The sequence below is a fragment of the Aplidium turbinatum genome, chromosome 16, assembly GCF_918807975.1.
Source record: "Aplidium turbinatum chromosome 16, kaAplTurb1.1, whole genome shotgun sequence".
Classification (NCBI taxonomy): Eukaryota; Metazoa; Chordata; class Ascidiacea; order Aplousobranchia; family Polyclinidae; genus Aplidium; species Aplidium turbinatum.
Window position 1 is genome coordinate 12,642,406 of NC_137487.1, and position 27,547 is coordinate 12,669,952.

General features: G+C 37.5%; 1 protein-coding gene and 1 non-coding gene across 2 annotated transcripts; one reads left to right on the top strand and one right to left on the bottom strand.

The window, feature by feature from the left end:
* Positions 1 to 4,663: 4,663 nt before the first annotated feature.
* Positions 4,664 to 27,547, bottom strand: LOC145785756 (F-actin-capping protein subunit alpha-2-like). The gene is made up of 9 exons (XM_082597464.1): positions 27,421 to 27,547; positions 13,735 to 13,798; positions 13,256 to 13,307; positions 12,877 to 13,005; positions 11,461 to 11,596; positions 10,856 to 11,017; positions 8,716 to 8,787; positions 6,516 to 6,578; positions 4,664 to 6,298 (listed from the first exon to the last, which is right to left on the bottom strand). Exons 1-9 carry the CDS (start codon positions 27,457 to 27,459, stop codon positions 6,161 to 6,163), a joined length of 855 nt encoding a protein of 284 aa, XP_082453590.1. The 5' UTR covers positions 27,460 to 27,547; the 3' UTR covers positions 4,664 to 6,160.
* Positions 24,093 to 24,194, top strand: LOC145786042 (U6 spliceosomal RNA). Its single transcript, XR_014291262.1, has one exon. It is a non-coding gene; the product is annotated as a U6 spliceosomal RNA (small nuclear RNA).

Sequence of the window (27,547 nt, forward strand, 5' to 3'; positions counted from 1 at the left end):
TATACCTCCTGTTCTCCATCTGGCGTTGAAGTTCAGATTCTCAGTTGTGCTTTCAATCACTCGTTTTCAAGTCAAAGTTTTTCTATGGTTCTATCGCTGCCTCAATCAGGTCTTCAACCAACCCAATAGTGCGCAGCACGTAAAGTGGATTGTGTGAAGTAGCGCATTGGCCGGCAAAGGCTTTCATCTTTTGTTGATCAGATGTTTACGTATTTTTTAGCGCGGTGACTTCTAAGAGAGTTTGTGGTTTCAAGATTTAAAACTTCCGTTCTATCTTTGCCTCAAAAGATAATAGAGATAGTACTGTACATTGTACAATGCAAGAAAGTAGAATTTATTCTTTTGACAATGATAAGATATTGCAAGCTACTTCAATGACCTTTTGTGGGTTTTATCGTATCTGGTCATCTACTTACAGAAAGTGTGGTTTAACAATACTTTCGTGTATCTCATCACAAAGGCGTGCACGTTATAGTAGGTCTACTGGATGTTGTTTCAAAACTTTCACAACAAATAGTCATATGCAGGTAAAACACAGCCGCTCAACAGACGCAAATATCCAACCAGCAAAGTTGCTATTCTAACGTCGTTTTAATCTCATGCCAAGAGTTATATTGCTCCAAACAAAAACATTTGGCCTGCGTTTTTGTTATGTAATAAAAAAACAAAACAACTTGACTTTTAGTTTTGTTGACTTGTTTTAAAAAAGGAGCTTTAAACGAACCACCATCAATCAATATTTTACAAATATATCAACGTAGCTTAATAATATTCCGACTTCAAACAGCTTATAACGGATTCGCTTATTTAGTTGAATCTTTTAATTAGCTTTTGCCTTAGCGAATTGGATTCGTTCAATAGTGCTTAAAATTGGCTTGTGTGAAGGAGCAAATCTTTACAACATTTGTATGTTTGATGATAACCACTTGACGTTAAACTAACATAAACTTTATCTCAGGTCATGCTATCAAATTTATCTGCCTAGAATTCAATCAACAACTTCAAACAAAATCTAATAATAAACTAGGAATAGAAACGATGCTGAAAACAACATTCTTGGGAGATTTCGATTGCTTGTATTGTGGTTGGTTTGTTTTGAGGTGAATTGGGTTTCGAATGAACTGAACTTGTAAAACAAATGTTCTTATGAAGGGACTGAGATTTTAAATATTGTCAACAAGATAGTAGTCAGTAGCGGATCTAGAAAATAAAGTGCGAGACACAAAAGTATTCCAAGTGAAATAAACAGTGTAAATACTGAAATCCAAAAAAGCAAAAAGGTCGACCATCGTTTTCTGTAATTTAGTTGTTGATTAGTTAAGTGTAGCCTATTGTTATTGCGTAGCCGAGTGGTGAGTGAGATCCCTGGAACGGCAATCGAAAGAGCGCCGGTTCGACACCGCTCAAGAGCATGTGACTATGTCTCTGGCAGGACACAAGGCATGCCTAAAGGTGGACACGAAGATTGGCTTCCTTGCCTTCCCGTCCACTTAATCTAAATCTTCAACCACCGAGTGTAAGCCCGGATACGACAAACAAAAATTGCGTAGTCTATTTGCAGACTTTTGTTTTGTGTGATGCGTCGATCGCTAGTGGATGCGATCGCTGGTTGATCCATCTGGTAATGCGTGATTTACCAGATGGATCAACGTTTCAATTATTATTTTTCTCTTGTAAGCTTATTTTAAATGGCAAAATCGTAATTTCCGTAGGGTGGCAATTGACTAGTAGACCGTATGGTCGTCTCGTTGTCTCCCTGTCGGTATGGGAACCTGTGTAACTTTTGTACTGTGTATATTGCATATTTCAAACATGTACCTATGTTCCTGTTACTGACAAATAAAACATTGATTGATTGATTGATTTAGGATCTATACGCCACGATTTTTCAGTTGTTTGAGCGACTACTACCTTTGCAGCATGGTCAAATTATTATGGTCCAACTGTCTATCTAGCGGCATCTAGCAGATGGAATAGTTTACAGGAAATCGCAATGCAAATAAGCAGAAATTTTATAGTGACAATCTCGGTTTCCGGCAGACTTGGACAACGAAGTAATTCTATGAATTAGAGCAAAATGTCGGTAATTCTAATCTAATTTGGTAAAAACTTGTTTACCCTAATTATTTTTCTAATCTTTCTAGTTGGTCCAACAGTATTTCTCAGCAAAGGGAAAAAAACTGTGCTCTTATCAACCTCATGCAAGAAAAGTGCAACAAAACTATCAAGATCGAAGTGTCATTCCATCGCTTCTGTAGAGGTCAAAACTCGAATAATTCATTTATTTACCTGCTTACGTCATAATATCTATTATGACAAATGTAGTTCTAGCGCTATGATGGTGGAATGACACTATGATCCAAAGTAGCCTTATTGGCGTTTTTGCCTAAATAGAAAAAAATATGGGATCACTGCGTGTAAATAAATTTAATCTAGTTTAAATTCTACTCTAATTTGAGAAAACTTGGGTAGCTCTAATTCTAGTCTAATTTGTGAAAACTTGAATAGGGCTAACTATAATCTAATTTCAAAAAGCTAAAAAAATTCTAGTTATCCAACGTCCAAGACCCGGTCCGGGTATGCATCACTGCCCAGTGGTTCAAAGCCTTTACAAGTAGGCTATATGAAACTGTCAGGATTAAGCTTAAGATTCAACAGGGTTCCTCATTTAGAGGACAAATATTGCCACAATTAGGCTACTAAGTTCACATACTGCTAAAAGTGAAACTCAATCAATTGCATAGGCTACTAAGGTTTCACATTATAAATAATAATAGAAACACCTTGACGTTGCTTACGCTACACGCAGAGTTTTAGTTTAATTGTGGTTTAATCCAGCTTATTTTTGATCATTGCAGCGAAAACAAATGGCTTAGCCTGCATGACAAACCTAGCAGATGTCTAGAATTAGGTAGCCTACATAAGGAAGGGAATACCAATCGTAAGGCAGCTTACAATTAGGAATTTGGATGTTTGGAATCGTGGGTGGCCGATTTTGTCTAAACAAAATAAAAAATATCATTCTCGGATTGAAACTTTAATTACAACAATGTGATTTTAATCAGATAATAAGGCTGTTCAAAACAAAAGTAATTCGAATAATATTTCGTTTCGAAGCGAATTTCCTTGTCTTAATTTCGTTTCGTTACAAAGTAGTTTCTGAGTGAAGAATTTAGTTTAGTTTCATTTCGATATCCAAGCGATTTAGTTTCTTTCTGCGGTGTTCCAAACGAAATATTCTACAAGAATTTGGGAATTTAAAAAGTGCCAAAAACTCACATTTCAAAGTAAATTTGCATCATGTTTTTCAAAGGTTTGAAAATAATCACAATTTACAAACTTAAAGTGAGAAAATTCTTAACGCCACACTTTTGTTTGCAAAAAAGGATGTTTAAAATTTCCTGTTGACATCTAAAGCAATAGCCTGTTAACTGTAAAATATTTCGTTTCGACCTAAATTTGTTTTCTTAATTTTGCTTCGTTTTGGAGCAAAGATCTACAAGAAGGATTTCGTTTCGACTTGAAAAAGTTCGTTTCAAACAACCCTAAGCAGAGAAGCCTTCAGTTTGATGAGCTGGACTGTTATGATCAGTGAGGTTTGTGATTCTTCTAATCAGTGTGGATTTCATTTAATCGGATTATGTATGAAGCAAATGAATCAGACGCCTCGGGCCCCTTAAATTTTACAAAAAAAAATACTTCAGATAAATTATCTCATCTTGAAAATCAATTTAAAAAAGAGGGGGGGTTTGCGACACTTTTTAACTCTTCAAATTAACACGTACTAACACGTATACGTACAACCTCTTCAAATTAACACGTACTTTAAAGGGTAGACGTTAATATCTTAAAATTGTTTCAAATATTTTTTTCACTTGAAAGTCAATGATCCTATCTTTTCGGTAGAAGGTATCGCCCCATGACCTACTAGAACACGGCCAAATATGTTGCTATTTGAGGAAATTTCTAAGAGTCGGAATTGTTACATTAACAATCATAGCTATGACAAACCTGTCATCTTCCCATTTCTAGAAGTATGTAAAATAAGCAATATTTGCATCTAGACATATGTTTGGCTTGTTTAACCGGAGATTAGGTATGTACGTTGAGCACAGTTTACACAATAATAATGTAATATCTAAGACTTTCCAACTGCACTCTGGAGGTAGTATCGTTTGGTGCAATTGCATATTTCATTTAAAATACCAGGAATTTTTTGTGGATTCTATGTTGTAAGTTGTTTAACTGTTTATTTGATGTGCCAATTTCAATTTTAGTTCGTTTTGTTTTTCGCCAAGTTTAATTTTGCAAGTAAAATATGGCTTTTGGCGAAAAATCCTGCTATACAAAAAACCTAACGACTGTATGATGAGACTACCTCCAGGATGCAGTTGGAAAGTCTTACATATTTTACATTATTACTGCATAAATTGTGCTTAACATACATAGCCTAATACATATCTAAATCTCCGGCAAAACAAGCCAAAAAGATGTGTAGATGCAAATATTGCTTATTTTACATACTTCTGGGAATGGGAAGATGACAGGTTTGTCATAGATATGATTGCAACAATAGAAAGCAAATGCCTTTACTTTGCGCTTCCAAGTACCTTTTAATGAATAGTAGCAGATACTGCATAATGCACTACATTTAGTCTGGAGATGATTTTCAGGTTATTTTTATTGAGTAGTGCCATTACAAACTGGTGATTAAGTCACAACAAACCACATTATGTCATAATAAGATAAACAATGCCTGAAGTATTCTTCAAGACGCCATGAGGGAAAATAAAAGACAAAAGTGAAAAATTCTCTTATTTTACGTCACTTGAATTTGAGTAGCAAGTAATGTGAAAGGAAGAATTGGTCTCAATTGGACCGAGTTATTTGATGAATAAATCGAGATGGTCTGTGGGAAAAACAAAGCAAAGTAATACGATGCACAGCAACACTAATCTGGGAACAAGACTTAACAAGCAAATTGCAAACTTAGAATTTGACTGAACATTACTCAATCCACACGTTAATTTTGTGCTGAAACTTAGATTTTTACTTCAAATGTTTTTTTTAATCCATGTAACACTCACATAACTAAAACTCTGCGAATATCTTTATAAATTTTATGTTACAGTGTAATTCCAGGGAATTCATCAAATAATTCAAAGTTGCAGCGCTCACCACGTGTATGAATTAGCTTTGATAGAATCTTAGATTTATATGCTCAAGCAACGTATCTAATACACATCAATCATTAAGGGCACTGGCTTACATTCTTACAATATATAAACATCTATTAACTGCATTCGTATAACTATCAGACGTTCTTGCTTCAAATTCGAGAATTTTATGCATTTATTGCTGTCTGATAACGATGATAGAACGCAAAATTACAAACTTTGTTACCTAGAAAGTATCAAAGCATCACAAATCAATATCTTGGTTACAATAATCAACATCACATTGATGCAAAGAATATAATATTCATAGATAAGTAACTGGGGTGGAATTGATGTACCACAAACAAATTTATAAGTCACAATTAAATGGAAATTGAAGCAAGGAAAGAATCGGCCACCCCCGAGTGGGGATAAAACTAAATTTGGATGATGATTTTCTCTTTTTTACCAAGTTTTGAGAAAAGAACGCATGCTGCATACCTGACGAGAGCAATGGGGTTTTGAAATCTTGCAGCACGTATTCTTACCATATTAATTTGTGGTGTATATATTTGCGGTACATCAATGCGCGAGCTTGGAAGACACAAATTACTGTTTCGATGTTGAACCAATTGCTCTGCCTAGTTTTCAGTCAACATGAAGCCAATCTTGTAATTTACTCCAAGTTCGCTTCATGAAAAGCAGAATAGAAATAAATTTGAAAGTTGTTTGTGATAAAGTGACACAAGCAAGCTATCCCAGATGGCAAAACCAGTTATTTTTACATTGATACAACGTCTGCACACGTTGAACCGACAAAGAAAAGAAAATTTGGCTAGATGGGATAGTCGATTGATTGATTAGAAGCGAGAAAAAACAAGTATTTTCAAATAAGCAAAAAATTACATTGTTTTTATGCCAATTTAACGTTAAAATAGCAAGTTTTTATAACCGTGGTTTCGTGGTCTAATGTGAGAAGGAAAACAATGGCTTGGGACCTAAGCTCACTTTCCAATTTCTTTGCCGATTTGATAGCCGAGAATTTTGTTCCAATCAATTTTGGTTCTAGTCACCGGTAGCTGGCGCCGCAGAGCTTTAAACGTGGTCGTCGACATGGACTGGTAGTTGGCAATAATTGCATTCTGCAAGAAATAAACTCCTATGTCATTAAAAACAAAACACCCCTTTAAGAATTGATAGGCTTGTTAATTTTTTTTCTTAGCTGTGTTATTACTAGGTAACTCAAACACAGAAACTGTCATAGCAAAGGTAAGTGGGAGGCCACAAATTAGAAAACTGTAAAAAGAATAAATAATCTCTCGTTATAAGTTGCGTATTTATCGCAAGCAACCCACTTACCTGGTAATCCAATTCACATTTTTCCAAAAGCTTAGCAAGGTCCGCGGCAATCTGTCGCTCGGACTGCAAGAAAAATTAGAGATCGTTAGAGATCGTGAATTAAAGAGATCTCTCTTTAACACTCCGTGACAGAGTACAGCATCACAGAAAATCTTAACATAAAAACAACGTGGACTTCCTTCTAGGCTGGCTATCCATACAACATCAGTATGATCGTCAAATCAGCAAGCATCGACATGTACCATGTACTCATGTAGAGTTAGCTGTAAATCACAACAATGCATGTGAGTAACCGATTGTGGAAAGAAAGTGAAAGAATAACTGACTTCGGCCCGATTGGCCAACAGTGATAGACTGTACCTAAATTACAAGACTCGTCCCAATTTACAATAATGCAACGTCTGCAGACGTTAAATCAAAGTCAACCACCACGAGTGTTGCCACCTGGGGGAGTGCCGACAGAATAAGTGTGGCACTGACTGGCTCTACCTGTAACAGTTATACGCTGCTGCATTCTTTCCACAATCCAATACCAACAACTTATGTAGACATAAAGAAAAAACCAAGAACGGGTATTTGGATAGATGGAGAATAAACAGAGGAGGTTGATCAATACAAATATCCAAGGAAAATGATAACACCAGGAAACAACATCAAAATTGAGATAACTAAAAGAATAGCATCGGTTCGAGAAGATTTGGTCAAATCTGGAAAAATGGTGGACAGAGTAATATTGCCAGTACTAACAACATCATCATCATTCTGTTCCTTCCTCGCGTCGAGAACAATGCACCATTGTTCTCGACCATGAGCTGTTCATACTGCACTTTTATAATTTAATTTTGTCCATTTAAAGATGTCTGTTGTCCAAATCAATTTTGGTCTGCCCTTTTTCTTTTACCGCTTCATTTCCTTTTCATTAATGCTCTTTGTAACGAGTTTTGTGTCATTGTGTGGCCGAAATACTTCAATTTCTTTTGACTATTCGTAATAGAATTTTGCTTTAATTTAATTTGGATAACAATTCATCGTTAGTGATCTTTTGCTTCCGTGAAAATTTTAACATTCGCCTTCATGTCCAGAGCTCGAAGGCATCGATCTGTTTCTCCATTTTTGTAACACTGTCCAAGTATTAGAATTGTATAAAAAGGGTTGACAAGATGTAGCATTGTAATATCCTTTGACACATTACACAAATGACAAAATACAAAACAGCAAACAAGAAAACTGGAAGCAGCGCAAAGGAACATGAAAAGAATAATATGAAACATAAATAAAACACACAAGATTAGAAATGAAGTTATCAGAAACAAAACACATAGGCCTATCGAAGGTGTCATTGAAACAGCAACAAATCTTAAGTGGCAATGGGCGGGAAATATAGCAAGAATAACAGACAACAGATAGGCCAAAACAACCACAGAGTGGATGACACCAAGAGGTGCGAAAAGAACTAGAGTGAGACAGAAAAAAAGATGGCGAGATGACATTGACCACTTCACCAGGCCGTGGCATCACGTGAATGAGGACAGCGAAAGACAGAATAGTGTGGAACATATTGGGAGGCCACCTGCCAACAGAGGCAGGACTGATTGATTGATGATGATGACTACGTTAAATTCGTTCGTTCAATGTTAAATGCAAAGAAGAAACCATATTTGTTTTGGGGGATTATGATTATTATTGATATGACATTTTTCGATGACATATGACCCAACCGCATCCACCAATTCAAAGGCGACTACTCTATCAACTAGGTAAGCCACAGAGAAAAACTTTGTTTGTGCATTGTGCATACTGAAAAATAAAAACACTCAAACTACCGCACGAGAAATACAACTCAGGTTCACATTGCAAGTTTCAGCAGAAAATATATGCCTTCTTTTGTTTTATCATTGAGGAGGCAAGCAATGTAGCAGTAGTGGCTTCCTATTGCACATAGCCAACTATAACCTGACTGCCGAGCAAAGGAAACACTCAAATACGTCAAGAGTCTCGCCACCGTTGCAAAACCTAACCTCTTTGCGTTAAACCAACATCAACAAAACATTTTTTCTACCAATAGCTTGCAGTAACGTAGGCTGGTATGAAGCATTTGATACAACATAACAATCGTGTGCCCTGTGAGTCATACGTAAACAGTTACAAAGCTTGGATGTGGGTGGTGGGTGGATGAATGGACGGAAGAAAATGCACTTACTGAGACTGTTAAGTTGTCCTTGCACTCCTTCTGGCTGACCAGTTGTACATTCCCGTCCTCGTAGTAATGCACCTTCAAATACAATCGGTTTGGATAAAACTTTAGCCCACAATCAACTAATTGCATACGTTTGGCAGATACGAAAATGTAATTTCTAGCTTCACAAAATCAAGCTTCTGAATACAAAACTGATGGAGGCATACTAATACAAAACTCTTCATTAAACCTAAAAGCACAATTGCTGGGAAATTCTAAAGTTCCAAGAAAAATTGTCATTGAAACTGGATGCATTGAAACTGGATTGCACGTTCTGATATCAATGCATTGTTTGCTGTAAGAAGGAAAAATAGTGGAAGTATTTCTATGACATGAAACGCTCGTTAACCTTTCCTTATTTGGTTAAACCATCACACAGGTCGGCTTTCTTGCATGGTTTGTTACCAAAATGTTTCACCACAGAAAGCCAAACCAATAAAGTTTGACTGCTGTATGATTTAGTTCAAAAAAATAAATTTGAACCACGGTGAACCTCGAATTTCATTGCAAAAAATGTAGAATGTAACTTCATCAATACAGTAGATCCACTACCCACGAGCAGTGACCCAGACAGCAAAATCCGACATTTTTACATTGATTCAACGTCTGTAAACCTTAAATCAATGTAAAAATGACGGATTTTACTGTCTAGAAAGTTTAGTGGTAAAAATATCGAAACTACACCGTAGTAAAAGGTTATTAACTTGTTGTATACTTATAACTTTGAGTGTTAATCCCGTTTGTTATAAATCTCTCCTGAAATCAATGGAATTTACAAACTGTAGCTAATGCCGTGCTGATAGCATTACCCATTGTAAGTGACTGGTGCACTGTATTTCAATCAATTAAATACATGAATAAGTCGTCGTATCGAGTCTTTTATTGATTTTATTTTAGATTGCCAATGTCAAATTTTGAGCATTATGATTGAACTCAAGTATCAACTTGACGACATCTAATTAATGATTTTGTCACGATAGCTACCAACTTCATGGACTTTCTATAACTTTCAAGTGGCAACATCTTCAGCTTGATTCATCGCCAAAGCGACTTTTCTTCTCATCCACCTTCAAAGTCAATGCCTTTCGAAGAAAACTTCCTTCCTTTCTCCTTAGTACATGTCCATACCATCTTAGTCCGTTTGCCCTGGAAAGTTGTTCAATAGTCTTCCTCATCTCTGAAAGCATATCCATCAGTTCTTCAGTCTTTTTTTTCCTTTTGGTTTTTACTCCACACATTGCCCTTACCGTTCTTCGCAGAATAGCCAGTTCACTTTCTCTTACTATCCTTGTTTCGATGCCGTACTACTATTGCAGGCTGTACTATAGCAGGCCGCACACAACTTTGGTAGACTTACCCTTTCATGTTTAATGAAAACTTTTTTCCATAACATTTCCCCACATTCCCTGAACTTTGCCCAACCCAACCCAGCCTTGCTCTTCTCGTCACAGCTGCTTTGCATCCACCGGTTCCATTTATTTCATCACCCAAATAACAGCAGTTGGTCACCGTTTCAATTCCATAACAGAAACTTTCCTTGCAATCCTCAACTACACCTTTTCCTTTATAACATTTCCCACGAATACAACAATTTGCCAGTCTTGCTGTTGCTCTCCTCGTATTGACACTTCTTGCATGTACCCACTTACTACATACCTTGCATCGAATTTCTCATCACCCTCTTTCCACATAGTGCACAATGTTAACACATTCTTCCGGAAAAATTGAAGTCAAAAGCTTTAGAAATCACCAAGTTATCGAAATTTTCAATAATAAAGCTTTGGTAGAGAGTTTGCTATGTTGAACCATAGAAAAATTTTCAATAATAATTGTAGAAATGTTGGGCACAGATCGGTATGAAATTTAGTTTGAATATGGACGACTTCTGGATCACATGACATACAATAACCAATTACAACAAAGTAGACGTGCAGCGAATTAAAAACCAATCAGTGCAAATGAATCTTAACTGCTATGAACTAAACGAAGACTAAAGACAGACATAAAGGAACAAAGCACATATTATACACCTTTTACATCTACCCTACGACCTACGTCCTACAGATGTACAATAGTTTTACAATTTTCTTTTGCAAAGTTATACCTGTGTTTTAAGCAGACCGATAACCTTTGCATTGCCGCCTTCGATTGAGACATTCCATTCTGACCTCCACTTTCCATTCCAAAAGTTTTCAGGGCTGTATTTGTGGTCTTCAATGCAAATGGTAAGAACTGATGATCCACCAGGCCCAGATTTTCCATAAACCTTTGAAACAGAAAAAACGAATTATTACAAACAGTGGAAAGTGGTGTTCTGTGTTGATCATCATACTACTAGAACTGAAAATTTTCCGACAAAAGAAGTGTTTTCTTACACTTTGTGTGGTTGTAAAAGAATACTGGCACACACCAAATAGACGACTCTCAAAAAGTATATTTACTTTAGCAGAAATGATTTCTTTAAGCCATCAGGTAACGTTTGATAAAAAAAGTCATACAAAACTTTGGTCACAATTCACAACAATGGCAGTGCAATCGTACATTGTGAGGAAACAAAATGTCTCACTTGCTGAGGTGGGTAACTAGAAATCTCGATTCCACCTAGAGAAACTTCCTACCTTTGCTAGGTAGGATCAACCACACTTGAGGATTAGTAACACCATATTTAAATCCTTCAAACTTATTGCTTAACCAGTGAAACAACAGTACCGTGTAGATTCCACTCGGATAATGGTTTTTAATGTAATCTTTGAGAGCAGAATCGACCTCACTTCTCCATCCTTCAACACCAGTATCAACTTCTTCAGGCTGGATTTCGCTTACAAGTTTTGAAGAAAAGTTGTACCTAACAATAACAACAATCTTGAATTGACATAGCGGTATTCAAAGACGGTCATTTCAATTAACATTGCGATCTTTTCTCTTATTGAGGGTCCACGTCTTTTAGGTGTAGACAGTTAGATGCCTGCCAAATAGGTGCACGCACTGTGGTGTCAGGATGTTTAGGTGCAGTGCATTGTCGTGCCCGGTCATTTATGTGCTACTCAATGAAAAGAGCATGAAATTTTATATTTCATCAACAGATAACCTAGGCTACATTGAACCTTGGTCAGACTGCAAAGTACCATTAGGCTACTCTTGCCACAATTGAACGTACCCTCGATATGTGTGGTTTACTGGGTTGAGTAAGCCAATTTCAATGTCTACGCAAAACAATGTGAGACGTCAAGTGTGCTGTATCGTATTATTTGTTTTAAATACAAAATCTCTCTAAATAAGCAACCTAGCTGTTGCCAACGAACAAAATGTCGTCAATGCAAGATGAGTATGGTAGGCTAATCTCATAAAATATAACTTGCTAGTTATAAATAGCAAATTTTTTAAATTCGTTTTTGTTTCAAAAAGCATTTTGAATGCCCCCTCTCCTCATTGAGAAAATCTTGCGTACGCCACTGCAGTATTACCCTTACGCACCTTATAAAATAGATTTCATTGGGAGAAGCACCTAAATAACCAAGCGCCACAGTGTGCGCACCTATTTGGCAGGCACCTAACTGTCTGCATCTAAAAGACGCGCTCCGCTTTTTGACGCTAAATATTAAGGCACTTGTTAGTTTGCCACTGCCTAGTGTCATCGTCAATAGAAACTAGGCCCTCTACAGTATACACAACTAGGCCCTCTACAGTCTGTACATCAGGAAATCATTGATTATATGATATGACGCCTGCATCTCACCACACACACACCCTCTCTAACAAACCCAATGCAACATAACTGCTCCAAAGCACCCAACACCAGTAAGCAGACGGTTATGCCTTGATGGGAAGTCTGGAGTTTGGAAGAGCTCAAGTTGCTAAGTAATATATTTTAAAGCAGGAAAAATCAATTACGCTTTCATCCAAATTAACTCTTCAAGAATATAGAAGGTAAGCAATCTATAATATCATAACTAGCAAAACCCTGAATAACATCTACAAACTAACATCTACTAATAACAATACATCATAGTCAAATACTCTGTAGCGCCCGGGAACTCTCTCTGACGTGACACCAGTGGAGCAACAACTCAGATATCACATAATGTTACTAAATTTGGTCAGCATATCAGAGATATAAATGCTTGCCGAAACGATCTCTTTGATCGAGGGTCAAGAAATCTTCCATTGTCAAGCTTTCCATGAGCAGTCACCAAAACTTGTTCATCATCAACATTAACCGGAGTGAACTGGTCAGCTCGATACTTTGCCAGTGCACTAAAAAATTCAAAAAAGTAAGTTTTTTAGCAAACTCATAGCATGTGCAATTGTGCATTAAGAAAATAATTGAACAATGAACAGTCTAATCAATAGTTTAGTTGCATCCTAAATTCATGGATCTTTGTACAAATACACAATTCAATATTCTCTGCAACACTGATATGCCAGAAAGTGGGTACCAGATATTACTTTTTGCTTTAAAGCTAAATTTACTAAATGCTATTATAATTATACGAGTACGACTTACCCCAACATCCCATCAACAAAGGAATTGTCATTGTTCAGTAACACACGAACATCTGAAATATGAAAGCCAGAAATAATAAATCATCTTGTAATGCAAAAAGTTTGTGAAAAGAAAATGAGTGCAATATCTACAATCTGAAGTAAAATGAGTGCGATTGTTAGAGAATTTTTCAAAGTATTTGTGTTTCTCTGGTATGTGTCTAATGATTATAAATTAAATGCTTGTCTTTGACCTACTGTACAGTGTACACTGTACATTTATACAATGTAGTGGAAATAATAAACAAACTAAAAGCATACAAAATTGTTAATTGAAAATACATATCGCAAAGTTTCTGAATCTCCTCACTGATAATAGCTTTGCACTGAGCTTTAATTCAATGCTTAATCTCAGCTTGATTTCAATTGAAAGTGAGGAAATAAGAAAATCGTTATTTTCTCAAAGGGACAAAAAACATGGACAAACTCTAGCCTACTAACCTTTCATAACTGTTTCTACCTCTCCAGGTGGTGAATGAGCGATGAAGTCATTAGCAATGCGAGCCTAAAAATCAAAGTATGTGTTTACCAAATGTGAGTTAGTGTGTCACTCCGCAAGCACATACGGTAGGTGTACCTTGTATGCTCTTATTGGACAGTCTTAGTAAATCTTATGCCAGTTACCTTACTACAAAACATTGGACAAATGCATAGTTGTGATGTGTCAATACAAAGATATAATCAGTTGGAAGCGAATTATAACTAAAGATCTGAGTCGTATTTTTTGTGCTTGTTGTTTAAGTAAATTCAAGTTTATTAAATTAAAAGAACTTGAATAATTTGTTAATTTAGTGCAGTACTGTCTACTTTTTTTAACGATTAAGTTAACCTGCATCAGTCCACTAGAGTCCAGTGGTCTCCAACCTTTTTAAGAAGCGACCCCAATTTAAGCGAAAACGAAATCAGCATTTACATGAGACCCCATTTTTGTTTTTGTTTATTTTTCTTATCTTTATCCTGCATTGAGAGAAAGCGACTTGAGCGCTATGCATCGCTGTACGCCTTCCGACGTACACCTGACCCACGCTGCAGCCGACGGCAATGTCTGTTTCCGGTTGTCTACTCTACTTATGACTTAAATTTGGTACTACCCATTACTCGAAATCGATCACTGGGTAAAGGCAATTATCGTAAAGTTTCTTGCCCAGAGAAACAATTTTCCAATACGGAGAAAAATATTTTAAGTAATGCTGAAACTAAATAGGCCTAATACGAGTAAGTTTGCAGAATTACATAGAAATGTGGCTACACAAAAGTATTCCAAATGATTGTTTTTAAGAAGTTTTACATAACACATGAACGTGATTTCACGAACACAAAATTGTCAATTTGTTTCAACATTTAATTTGCACTGTTAATGCGATGATTTCAATTTGGTCAAGAACGTCATTGGACATATCTTCAATCCTACGTTTTACTGATAGTGAAATTGAATTCAAGAGATTGCAATTTACGTTCAAAAAACTCAGATGGTTTATCCATGCAAGCAGCCTGGATGATTTTTTTTCAAAATGACGTTTAAGTTTATTTTTCTTCATCGATTCTTCTGCGAGAACTTTATGACACTTTGGTTTGCGATTTGAATCAGTAAAACCAAGTTTTAAAAAAGCCTCGTCATAGCATTTTTTTATGGTATTTTTTGCTGCAATTTTTGTATAATATTTAGCTATACTTACTAGCTACAAATTACCATTACTAACTGCAAAGCAAACCAAAAACAGCCGATGAAATGTCTGCACACTACACCTGCATAAATAACTATTCGCTCGTTCTAGAGTCACCATGAATAACAAAAAGTTAATCTAAACTAGCATCGTAGTCTTTTTTTTTCGGTAATAAATTCAATATGGTGAGTTTTGGAGACCCCAGGAAAAATTAAGGCGACCCCACTTGGGGTCGCGACCCACAGGTTGGAGACCACTGCACTAGACTGTGTAGATTCACCAATTAAACTTTAAAGAACATCATAATACTTCGTATCATATAATACTAATCATAATAGGCTATATGCAATGAAAGAAATAGCAGGAATGAAAGAATTAGCAGAAATGAAAGAATTAAGCAAACTAGTAAAAGAAATTAGACAAGCAACAAAGGAGGTTGACTGTTAGTATGGTCACCACCGGGACCGAACAGGCGAACAGTCCTCATTAGTGATAGCACTTGAAGTTGGGTGGTTCATTGGTACCATTTGCTGAGCATGCGACCACACTTCTGACTTATACAACTTAATCAAAACTGCAGCAAACTAATTTATAATGTTATTAAGCAGCTATAATTTAACACTTTCTTTTGCAGTCCTTTGTTATGATACATGAAAACAGTTGTTGGGCTAACTGAAAAATGTATGAAATGATTGGAAATACTGTAGTATAAAAAATGAAAAAACAAATAAAACAAACAAAAAATGTACAAAAACAATGAAAAATTGACTAAGGCAGTGAGCATCAGAGGCCACTTAAAAAAGATACTAAGGCAGCAAGATAACTTGTTTCAATGCAAGCAACAAATACAATTTTCCAACAGGCGGTTTTTATTCCACAATGATTTTTTTCATTGCCATCGGACAGGGTGGTTGCTTTTGCTCCCATTGGTGGGAATAATATAAACAATAAACATATTATTAAGTACAGACCTCAAAATTTGTACTTTTTTCCGGCGGTCAAGCATGTCCTACCGGACTGGCCCTTTCAGCGGACAGTTAACATCTCAACCGGACATATTTTTAGCATGTACATTTTGCACAAAATCACACTACAGTATTGTGTAGTCGTGTTTGTAGAAGAAGATTTTCTACAACAGAATAATTCTGCAATGGTTGATGGCTTCATTAACCGACCCTGAAGTATACTGGAGCAGATTGCTTGCAAATAAATCAGTGCGTTAATGACAGTCGTGTAATGACGCAATAAACACAATTGAAAACAACAATCCAAATTTCCTTATTACAAAAGCAACTACTATCACTTCTTCCATAGTTTTTGCACTATAGAATCGTTGTGCCAAGCGATTACTGCCGGCGCGAGGTCGTAAATCTCCAGCTCAGGACCTCCAGACAAATGCGTATTAGTGACTGACAAATGTATCTAACACCCTCTCTTCTGTGCAGAAATTCTATTTCTATCAGTATCAGCGTGAATAAAGTCGCCACATTTGCCTAAGCACGTGCGGAACCCAGCTGAGACTTGCTTCTTTGTGACATTTCTTTTTAACAAACGATCAATGTAACGCATTAATCCTCATTGTTAAAATTAGAATACCGCTCACCTAGAACCGAACTATGTTATGTCCACTTTTCAAGTTTTGAGAAAAACAGAAAAATAGATTTTGAATTGGGTTTTTGTGAATTATCTCCCGATATATGTGCAATATTTTATACCAGTGTGACTAGTAATATCTTGCTGGTTGTTGGGCATCATTTATGATACTTTTTAACCACTAGGGTGAGCAATATAGTGTTTTTTTTAAGTATTGGACTGACTTAACATTGTTTGGTTTTGAAAATTCTAACTGGTAATTTCATAAAATAACGGACATAGCATATTTATAAAATCGATTGAAGTATTGTAACCACTGTTTTTACATTGAAACAATTTTAGATGGAGCTATAAATTGAGATGGAAGCATCCAGGTAGCAGTTGTAAACTTTTTTACAGTGTAGAACCATGATTTTCTGTTTTGGTACTACACAATCTTTTCACTTGTGTGATATTATGTTCAATTGTTTCTTTGCCATACTCTTACACATCTTCTGCAATAGTGCTATAAAATGTGCCAGGTCTTATTTGGACTTTTGGTACATGGCCTCCACAAAAAACCTAGCTAGTAAATAGCTGAAAGATTTATTGCTCAATGCCGCAATCACGTTTGTTAGATAGAACCATAACTGAGATTTCTGAATATCAAATTTAGCTGCCTAATCACCAACTTTCATCAGACTTTGAAATAATCTCCAACAGCTCAACTAAATTAACATCTGGACATTAAAAAACATCCCAATCATAACACTGTAAGTTATTAAACAATACTGTGTTTACTAAATTAGTTGATCTGACAACCTTAATCATTGTCACAAACCAGTGATGCATTCATGAAACTAGAATTCAAGGAATGGTTAAATAAAATCTCTATGCTAATTTCTAACAGTATCTACAGAACGAACAAACAACATAATGAAATTACAAGGAAAGATAATAACTCTGCAGCCTAATAATCCATCGTCGGTTTGTTCCCCACTAGTGGGGGTAGCCGATCAGCAAAATTGATATAAATATCAGCTAAATATCAGCAAAATTATCAGAAAAATTGATACTTAGTATCTCAGAATTTTCAACAGTTCTTTTGAGTACTGTAGTCAAGATGAGTCCAGCTGAAACAAAAGCAAAACTAGCATTGGTGTTCACTGTTCAGCTACTTCTGGAATGTCTGCATAAAAGTGGTGGTGGTGTGGAGGAATGAGGTATTTTTGCATAATTTCATCAAATCGGCTTTTTTGTCCTTTTTTACTGCCAGCTGTGATTTGTAACATTTGGGTAGTTCCATAGGCGTCGATTTTTTCTTAGAAGAAAGGAATTCTGGGTGGGCAAGAGTTTTCAAACAGATTTCATTGAATGTGTGTTTGCAAATTCGCAATGGTCCAGTCTTCGAAATGAGCATATTTTTACTTCGGCAAAAACGTTGCCAAGGCCAAACGGCAAAATTTGAAATTGCCTCTGCAATTACTGTGAATCTTTATTAGGAAAAGATTGTACTAAAACATGTAAAACGAGAAGCGAGAAATATACTAGAGTAGTCTATTACGAACGCATTGTTTGATTTATTGTGGTGTAATAATACCAAAAGTAGTGATAAAGCGAGCAACGCGATACGCACTCTGTTACGGTAATTCACGTTAAAAAACTCACCGGGAGGGGAAAGTAAGTTAATTTTGGGTTGATTCAACGTTCGAGTCAGCACAAATCGATTTAATTTTTCCGGCGGGTTATATTGCGTAACAACAATGCCCAATAAGAAATTTACGTTTGTTTTACATTAATTCGACATCTAGCGATGTTGAATTATCATAAAATAACGTGAATTACTCAACCAGGTACAGGTAACATATTAATAGCTCCCTGCGAGAAGATCGCCTCGATTTACCTAAGCTTATAAGCCAACATAATTTCGGCACAATTGGGACACTGCGAGCAACACAAAGTCTGTTTGATGAACTAGTCAGAATCGGTATCATCAGATGCTGTATCAGCTGGACGAGATAACGGAAAGCGAGGCGCAATAAGGAGAATAGATGCTTACAATAATTTGACGTCTAGTTAAATCAATGCAAATAGCAGGCCTTGAAACAACTTTTTTTTCCGGCGGCCAAACGTGTCCGACTGAAGCAAGCTGTTCGGCGGTCAATCACAAGCACATGGCGGCCATCGGAACTTCGACACACATTTTTACTTTGGCAGAAGCGAAAAATATACTAGAGTAGTCTATCACGACCGCACTGTTTGATTTGTTGTGATGTAATAATGCCAAAAGTAGCGATAAAGCGAGCTACAAGATATGCACGTGGCACGCTGTTGCAGGAATTCACGTTAAATACCTCACGGGGAAAAGTAAGTCAATTTTGGGTTGATTCAACGTTCGAGTCAGCACAAATCGATTTAATTTTTCCGCTCGGTTATATTGCGTGTTGCTCAACCTCAACGTCAATTGCTCAACCAGATACAGGTAACAAATTAATAGCTCCCTGCGAGAAGATTGCCTCGATTTACGTATACACTAACGTAATTTCGGCACAATTGGGATACTGCGAACAATACAAAGTCTGTTTGATAAAGAACTAGCTGTCAGAATCGGAATCATCAGATGCTGTATCGGAGCACGAGGTTGTCGCGTCATCACTGGAATCAGATACATCAAGAGGCTCATAGCTTGGCTGTAAATCTACACCGTCTTTGCCGTTCGCAATGAAGCGTCCACGTTTTGCGGCTTTCGGGCTTTGATACCACTCCACAGGCCTCTTGTTTTTTCATAAAGATCCATCAGGGTGTTGACTAGGGAATAAATCTATGCTGTGCCATAACGACTGGGAGGAATGTTTAACCCAAACATTACAAGCGCTCGTGTGGCCTCGGCATTTTCATTGCCGACGCTAATGCGCCATTTGCCGACGCTAATTTTGAAGACTGAATTTATCGCATCAATAAAGTGTATTGTGGTGTCACTTGCATCCAGCTTATCGTCAGACATCAGCTGCTTGATCACTCAATAATGTTAACATTTCAAGCATAATACAGGGTGTATTGTGATTTATCGAGTGCTTTAACTCTTGTCTAGTCCTTTGTGATTATAAGTGGCAAAGTACTACTACTTTATTTACAAGGCCGCTTGTGTAAAATTTTCTCGGAACTTCATGGCGAACAAATGCGGCCGACGGAAGGGCGAGACCCGGCGGACAAAATGTCGGTTTTTGTAGGTTAATCGCGGCGATGGCCGCCTTCAGTTTCGAGGCCTGAATTATAGGGTGATATTTTTATAAAAGATTCTCCCAGCTGGGCACGTGTCTAAGCGCCGGCGAAGTAGGAAGTAACCCAAATAAAACATCCAGCAATAGTAAGATTGAATCAACATTCTAGTCTGGTGTAGTCTAAGAAAATTAGTTTTTTCTTGTAATCTTGTTGTCCTTACAATCACCTCGGCAATTGCCGACGCTAATTTCGAAAAGTGTGGTTAGTCTTTCTCACAAACACTGTGTTTAGCGTCGCTGCAGCAATTAAGCTTTAATAGGTTGGATGTTTTCTTTCTTGCATCTTGCGATCTTATGAGCGCTGCTAAACTAAACAAACTTCTTTTATGTTTTCCTTTGCGACCTAAAAAGCGCGTGACTCGTGACCTGTTATCTTTAAAGTGGCGCCTTCGGATTTGCCGCATTTGTAAAAGCGATTGTTTTTAGTACGTCTTTAGTTTGTATCGGCTATTTTATTGTCATGTTCATTATGATGTCATATTCACATTCCCTTACGCCGACCGGGAACTGAAGTTTGATTGTGATGTAACGAAAGTGAGACCATTCGGAGAAAAGATCAAATTGCCGACGCAAATTTGGAGAAAAGATCAAACGTGGCTTTCTCTCACCAGGAATTGCCAGCTGTGGCAGTTGCCGTAGCAACAACAATGCAGTGCGTACCGCCGTTTTTCCACGCAGCGTTGTTACGGAATTGCTTTGTTCTGTCGGATACCTAGCGAGAGACATAGCGTAAAACAAGAAGTTGCGCTGCACTGCAGTTGGTTGGATAGTCCAGCGTTTAAGAAAAACGGAAATAATTGTAACGAACACTTCATAAGTGGCATGAAAACAGGGTGGGCGAAACATATTTTGCCCACCCTCGCTTCACGGCAGGGTGGGCGTCGCCCACCCTGCCCACCCTATTTCGACGCCTATGGGTAGTTCCATAACTAACGGCAATGAAAATTCAGTTGCAAGTCGTCTGCTGCTCTGTCGACTTGATTTTATGAAGTCTATCTCACTGAAAGACGACTCTGAATATTTGTACTTGAAGTATAGCTTGACTGGATTTACCTAGCAAAACTTTAATTGCGTAATCTTGGTCCACAGTATTTTTTCACCGTCAGAATCAGTGAGCAAGTCTTTTAGGCGCAGACAGTTAGGCGTTGGACCGTTGGTCAAATAGGCGGCAACACTGGCGTCAGGATATTTAGGTGCGGAGCACTGTGGCACCCGTTCATTTACATGCCATTCTTAGTAAAGTCTGCAGATTGTATCAGCTTGGCAGGTAGGGCAATGCTTTTCACACAAAATGTTGAATTGAAAAAAAAATATGTTGTTTTGTTAATGTACGTGCATTTATTTGTGGTTAGTCATGGCTTCAGTGAGTGAAGCTGCTGTATCTGGCAATGCTTTAATAAAAAATATACCGTAGGCTATATTCAAGCGGGTGGTAGGCTTGAGTGAAGAATAACTTAGTTTTCCGTCAAAACTCCGACTAGGTTTTGCCAAACCTGAGCTGATACAATCTGCAAACTTTACTAAAAAAAGCACCTAAATGAGTGGACGCCACAGTGCTGTGCACCTAAATATCCTGATGCCACAGTGTGCGCACCTATTTGACCGGCGCTTAACTGTCTGCGCCTAAAAGACGTGAACCCCAGAATCAAAAGTTGAGCCTCGAATGATATGTGAGTATTGTGGTGAATCATTCACAAATTTTTTGAAGTCAACAACTTGGCTAAAATCAGTGATTGCCACTATGGTAGGATTGGTTTTAAATGACCCATAGCAACCAGCCTTACACAGCCTGTGTCATCCCTGAGTGACACAATGTCAAAAATGTGCTGAGAATTTACCATCAATACATCAACCAGAAGATCACCTTTTCACAACATGTATTATGGGGTCTGCTACTATTCGGCGAGTCCGATTCGGCGAGTCCGATTCGACTAGTCCGATTCGGCGAGTTCCCTATTCGGCGAGAGCCTTTTTCGGCGAGTGCCCTATTCGGCGAGTTTTTGAAATTTGTGAAAGAAAATTATCGGATACCGTAGCCTAATTACAATTGCCGTTTTTACATCGTTTTAACGTCGCTAAACGTTGAAATCGTGCAGAAAGGAATAAAAATAAAATGTTTAAACTATTAAATTACAATTCGTCATGTCAGTTCAGTTGTTTTTATTTCTGACCATCATATGAAAAACAATACACGTCAACATAGCAAAGGTGTAGAAAAAGGTAGAAGCGACAAAACACGAACGTTGAAACGTGCTTGTGACCGAAGTAAGTTATTGAGTTGAAAGAAACATACACGCCGACTTCCGGGGGGCGGCGCCCCCCGTAAATTTATGGTTGAAGGGCAACAAAAATGGTGATGACAAGTGGTGTTTCAAAGATAAAACACTTCGTGAAAGAGATTTAGATAATTTAAACGGACTTAAAGAATGCTGAAAGCAAGAAAAGCCTACGTTGCTCTTGCCCGCAAAACAGCAGCTGATCGCATGGCTTTCTCATACGGTATGGAAGTTTCAAAGTAGATGGTAGAGTAACTTGCACTGCTGGAATAGTCACGTAACTATTCACTGCAATATTAAGTAAACCAGCTAAATTAGACGCGCTATTTTCAACGAGGTCTTCCCGCTGTGAGACAATTATGATTCAACAGAACGCATTGTTTTCTTCGCAATGTGTGAGAATTAAATCGAAAACCGATAAAAGAAAAGGTGTTTAATGGTCTTGGTCGCAGATATTGCCTGCATTAACGACGTCTCTTACCGCTATTATCACCTAGCTAACCTGACATCATTGTTTTATGCAACCGCTAAGGTTTGACATCGACTTCAACGATCATGGAATGTTACGTTATAAAAGAACGATTATATCCTACACGCAAAAATAAAAAAATGATTTCCTCTTTCTGTTTTGTCTCGTGAGCTTTGCATATTGCTCAACAAGTGCATAAAGTTTAGAATTGACAAGAAATAATTGAATTTGAAAATTAAGTTTGAATCACTGCAAATAAACGTATTCAAAAGTTTTACTTAGGCCGACGCGATTTCACACTCCGTAATCTACGTCGACAATGATTTTTAGTGCGTTCATTTTGAAAATTGCCGAGCTGGAGACAACAGCTTGTCCCGTGTTAGTTGAACTTGTCTTTTTGAGGTGAAAATCACTTGCGAACATCTCGACCTTTACTCGAGTATAGCCTACTGCAGGGGTCACCAACCTTTTTTGCATGCGGGCCACTTTGGCACTAAGGAGAGCTGTGGCGGGCCGCACTAATAAAATGTTAGGTAGGTTGACTCTTATGCTAGAAAAGAACGCATTTCGTACCCAGTATGCAGCGTTACATGTTGTTCATATTTATGTTAGAATACCGTAGCAACAAAATTAATCGAACAACGCTACTGCCAGGCTAAGCTCCTTTTACAACACTTTTGACTTTTTTAACAATGCCTAATAAATAGAGGCCACTTGTTTTGTGCACTTATAGCGAGGAGAGCGGTTTCATCAGAATATTTATCGCCAAGCAAGAGTGGTGTTGTTACTTCGCTTTGCAAAAGATATCTTGCAATTAACAGTTTCAGTAAACAAGGAAATGTTTGACACATCGCAATACAGGCAACAATAGTGACCTGCAAACATATCAGCGAAAAATAGGCTCCAATAACAGCGAAAAAGAAACCAGGTACCATCTTCTCTCGTGTTGTCGCTATATGTCAGGGCATCCGTTGGTTAACCACTGCCTGGTGTCATCGATGGAAACTAGGCCTTCCATACCATGAGGAGGTCTGTATAGCCTGCAATCCTTGATAATGTGTGCTGCCGTCTGCATTTCACCACACTCACAACCAGCACTCTCTGCTGACGAAAGCAAGTACCTCCACGTGGCCGCCCCCGCAAGTACCGACTTTGGGAAACTTAACTTGCTACAACTGTGGCTATAAAATTATGCGGAAGAACAATCATCAGAATGGCACCCCCAGACCAAGCACAGCGCCCTTGTCAGGGCGAACAGCACCAGCTGTTGTAGGTCAAGGAGTGACCACTCTGCAACTAAATGTTGAAGGCACCACCAACGCTAAACTAGACATCATCACACCAGGTAGAATGAAACAAACGTTTGTGGAAATCACCAAAAAATCGTCATTTATGAACAGTCTTCCCTCTAAAAAAGCAATGAGTTGGTTTTTCGTCCTTTTTGTGAGAATCTATAAAACTGCCTTTTATTATAGACAACTGTCACTTGCGGTGCTCATCAGCGTGGCAAGAATTTGTTGATCAACAACATTTTGCAGTATTTGCTTCGGCAGTACATATACTATAATTGGAACGATACAGATTAGCATGGCTCCTGCGCAAGGATGACACGCAAAATCGTGAAGCGTTCCATATTTCTTTAAAAAAAAACATTTTGTAGTACTAAGCTAAATATTTTCATAATACAATCAGAAAAAGTCTCTAAATTTATATGTAATATATTGCCAATTTATTATAAATTGAGTTGGCACACCGACCCACTTTGCCAACAAAAACTTGCATAAAGAGAACACTGCTCGTGAAACACAATAACGGTGAAACTAGCACTAGTGTTTACATGACATTTGCAAACTTAAATTAAGCAACCCTATGCTCACAGACAATTTCAAAATTCGAAAACAGACGTTTTAATCAACCACTGGGACAGTGTGGCTGGACATCGCATTGGAATAACTTTAAGCAACCCCCACCTTGAACTATAATCTGATTTGGTCGGTTGGTGGAATCGTATGCAATGCGAAAATATGCTTCCAGGAAAGTATTTTTTGCCTTCGTGCTCTTTAACTCCCTCAAGAAAAGTATTTTTGGTTATACTTGTACGCTGATACCTTGCGCGGGCCGCAGCGATACAGCGTGGCGGGCCGCATGCGGCCCGCGGGCCGCCATTTGGTGACCCCTGGCCTACTGTATTCAATAAAAGACTATAAAGACTTTCGATAAAAAACAGAAGAGAAAACACTTCGCCGTTGTCAACGCTTTGAAAGTAATTAGCGAAACGAGGTTAATAAAACTGATAGCGGGTTTTCACTCTGCTTGAGATCATGATTTTTTGCGTTTTATTTGGATAACTTCACTGTCTTGATCGTTGTTATTCACTCGCACGAAAAGGAAATGAATCGGCTTGTTTTCCAACAGTTCCAATTATGAGCTAACAATATCAAAATTTTTACGACTAGGCGTACTGCATGCGTAAAACTAATCCTTTCAAGCAGCGCTTCTAATAAATTCGGTTTGCGACCTATTTGTTAATATAAACACGACACTTAGCTTAATCAAAGACTATTTTAATTGAGTAAAATAGCGTTATGGTTATGAAGGTTTTTTGAAAAGTCGGCGCCTATGGAAAGAAATTTGGCACGGTCGCAACACCTTCAGAAAAATTTAAGATATGAAGGGAAAATAAAATAAAGAAAATGTTACAAAAAAAAATAAAATAAATTTTGTTTATGTCTATAAGTTAGTACTTTTGAATAGTTAAAATGATTAGTTTGGATCAACAAATGTGTGGCCTACAGCTTGGATTGAAAGGAAATTATCGGGTACCGTAGCCTAGTTATCCCGACCAGCAAAAATTTGTTCTAAGAACACAGTTCATTTTTACATTGTAGTAACAGAATGAAAAGGCTAACCAAATGTGTGGCCTATCGTGTTAACGTCGCTAAACGTTGAAATCTTGTAGAAAAGGGAACATTTGCTGACTAGGATACTTTGAAACTGAGAAACATTCACAGAAGCCTTTCGATTTGTTCCAAGAACCCAGTTAGCCTAACAGTTCATTTTTACATTGTAGTAACAGAATAAAAAGGCTAACCAAATGTGTGGCCTACTGTAGGCTGCCTACAGCTTGGATTGAAAGGAAATTATCGGGTGCCGTAGCCCAGTTATCCCGACCAGCAAAAATTGCCGTTTTTACATCGTTTTAACGTCGCTAAATGTTGAAATCGTGAAGAAAAGAGAACTTTGCTGACTAGGATACGTTGAAGCTGAGAAACATTCACAGAAGCCTTTCGAATTGTTCCAAGAACCCATTTAGCATAACATTTCATTTGTACATTGATTCAACGTCTGAATACATTATCTTAAAAATGCAACGTATCATAGGGCTTCTGTGAATGTTTCTCAGTTTCAACGTATCCTAGTCAGCAAAAGCACCCTTTTCTACACGATTTCAACGTTTAGCAACGTTAAAACGATAGGCCACACATTTGGTTAGCCTTTTTATTCTGTTACTACAATGTAAAAATGAACTGTTAGGCTAACTGGGTTCTTGGAACAAATTTTTGCTGGTCGGGATAGCTAGGCTACGGTACCCGATAATTTCCTTTCAATCTAAGCTGTAGGTCACACATTTGTTGATCCAAACTAATCATTTTAACTATTCAAAAGTACTAACTTATAGACATAAACATGATTTTTTTTGTAACATTGTCTTTGTTTTATTTTCCCTTCATATGTTAAATTTTTCTGAAGGTGTTGCGACCGTGCCAAATTTCTTTCAACTCAATAACTTACTTCGGTCACAAGCACGTTTTAACTTCGCGTTTTGTCGCTTCTACCTTTTTCTCGACCTTTGCTATGTTGACGTGTATTGTTTTTGATATGATGGTCAAAAATAAAAATAACTGAACTGACATGACGAATTTTAATTTAATAGTTCAAACATTTTATTTTTATTCCTTTCTGCACGATTTCAACGTTTAGCGACGTTAAAACGATGTAAAAACGGCAATTGTAATTAGGCTACTGTACCCGATAATTTCATTTTAAAAATTTCAAAAACTCGCCGAATAGGGCACTCGCCGAAAAAGGCTCTCGCCGAATAGGGAACTCGCCGAATCGGACTAGTCGAATCGGACTCGCCGAATCGGACTCGCCGAAACGGGCCATTCCGTGTATTATGTCCAGCATTTTCAATCAGTCAAAAGTAGCAACTAGTTTAAGTCCAACATACTATGTTATGTCCAGACACAGTTAATAGGTTGACATTATGTTAAGTCCAGGGAAGGACATAGCACAGTTCTGTTTGAAAAATTTGAAATTTCTGCAGGACTTAACATAGGCTAAAAGCTAAAATAATTGACATAAAAGAAATCTGAGCATGCCATCAGATAGAGCTATGTCCAAAACCTAAGAAAAGTTGAAAAAGTGATTTTTGCAAAAATTGGACATAACATAGTTCGGTTCTAGGTGAGCGATACATATCCTGCTGAAAAGTTCAGACAACTTTATTTCAAGGCAACATTGCAAGGCGTTGAAATGATGTAAAAATGGCTACTTTTGCCATCAGCTCGTTAACCACGCCGCTCTAATGTGATTTAAAGCAATTGCCTGTACTATTACTGTTGCAGCTCCGTATTTGTTCGCGTTAAACAAACAATTGTAACAATTTAAATTTAAAATATATTTTTGCTGCATTAGGCTTAGCTCTATTTTTGTTAAGAATTTTGGGGCGGGCATTTATGATCGACCAATGAGTCGGCTTCGGCAGACATTCGAGGTCATTCCGGAGGTCATGTCCGTCATGACCGCCGGATATTTTGAGGCCTGAAGTATATACCGTACTGGCGTACTGATAGATAGAATACCTTTTCTGTATCACTAATTTGTTCACCATAGTCATCCATTCTTGTATTGAGCTATTGGAATGTAAAATACAACAATACCAGTAAACAGCTTAACAATGTGCACTATAAAATCATTAATGGTTGATCT

Excerpts from the sequence above, each read along its gene's own strand:
- LOC145785756 (XM_082597464.1), bottom strand. The coding sequence starts at position 27,459 with ATGGATGACTATGGTGAACAAATTAGTGATACAGAAAAG. Across the intron at positions 13,308-13,734 it reads GGTAGAAACAGTTATGAAAG|ATGTTCGTGTGTTACTGAAC; the intron begins GTTAGTAGGCTA and ends TTCATATTTCAG. Across the intron at positions 8,788-10,855 it reads TCGGTCTGCTTAAAACACAG|GTGCATTACTACGAGGACGG; the intron begins GTATAACTTTGC and ends TTGTATTTGAAG.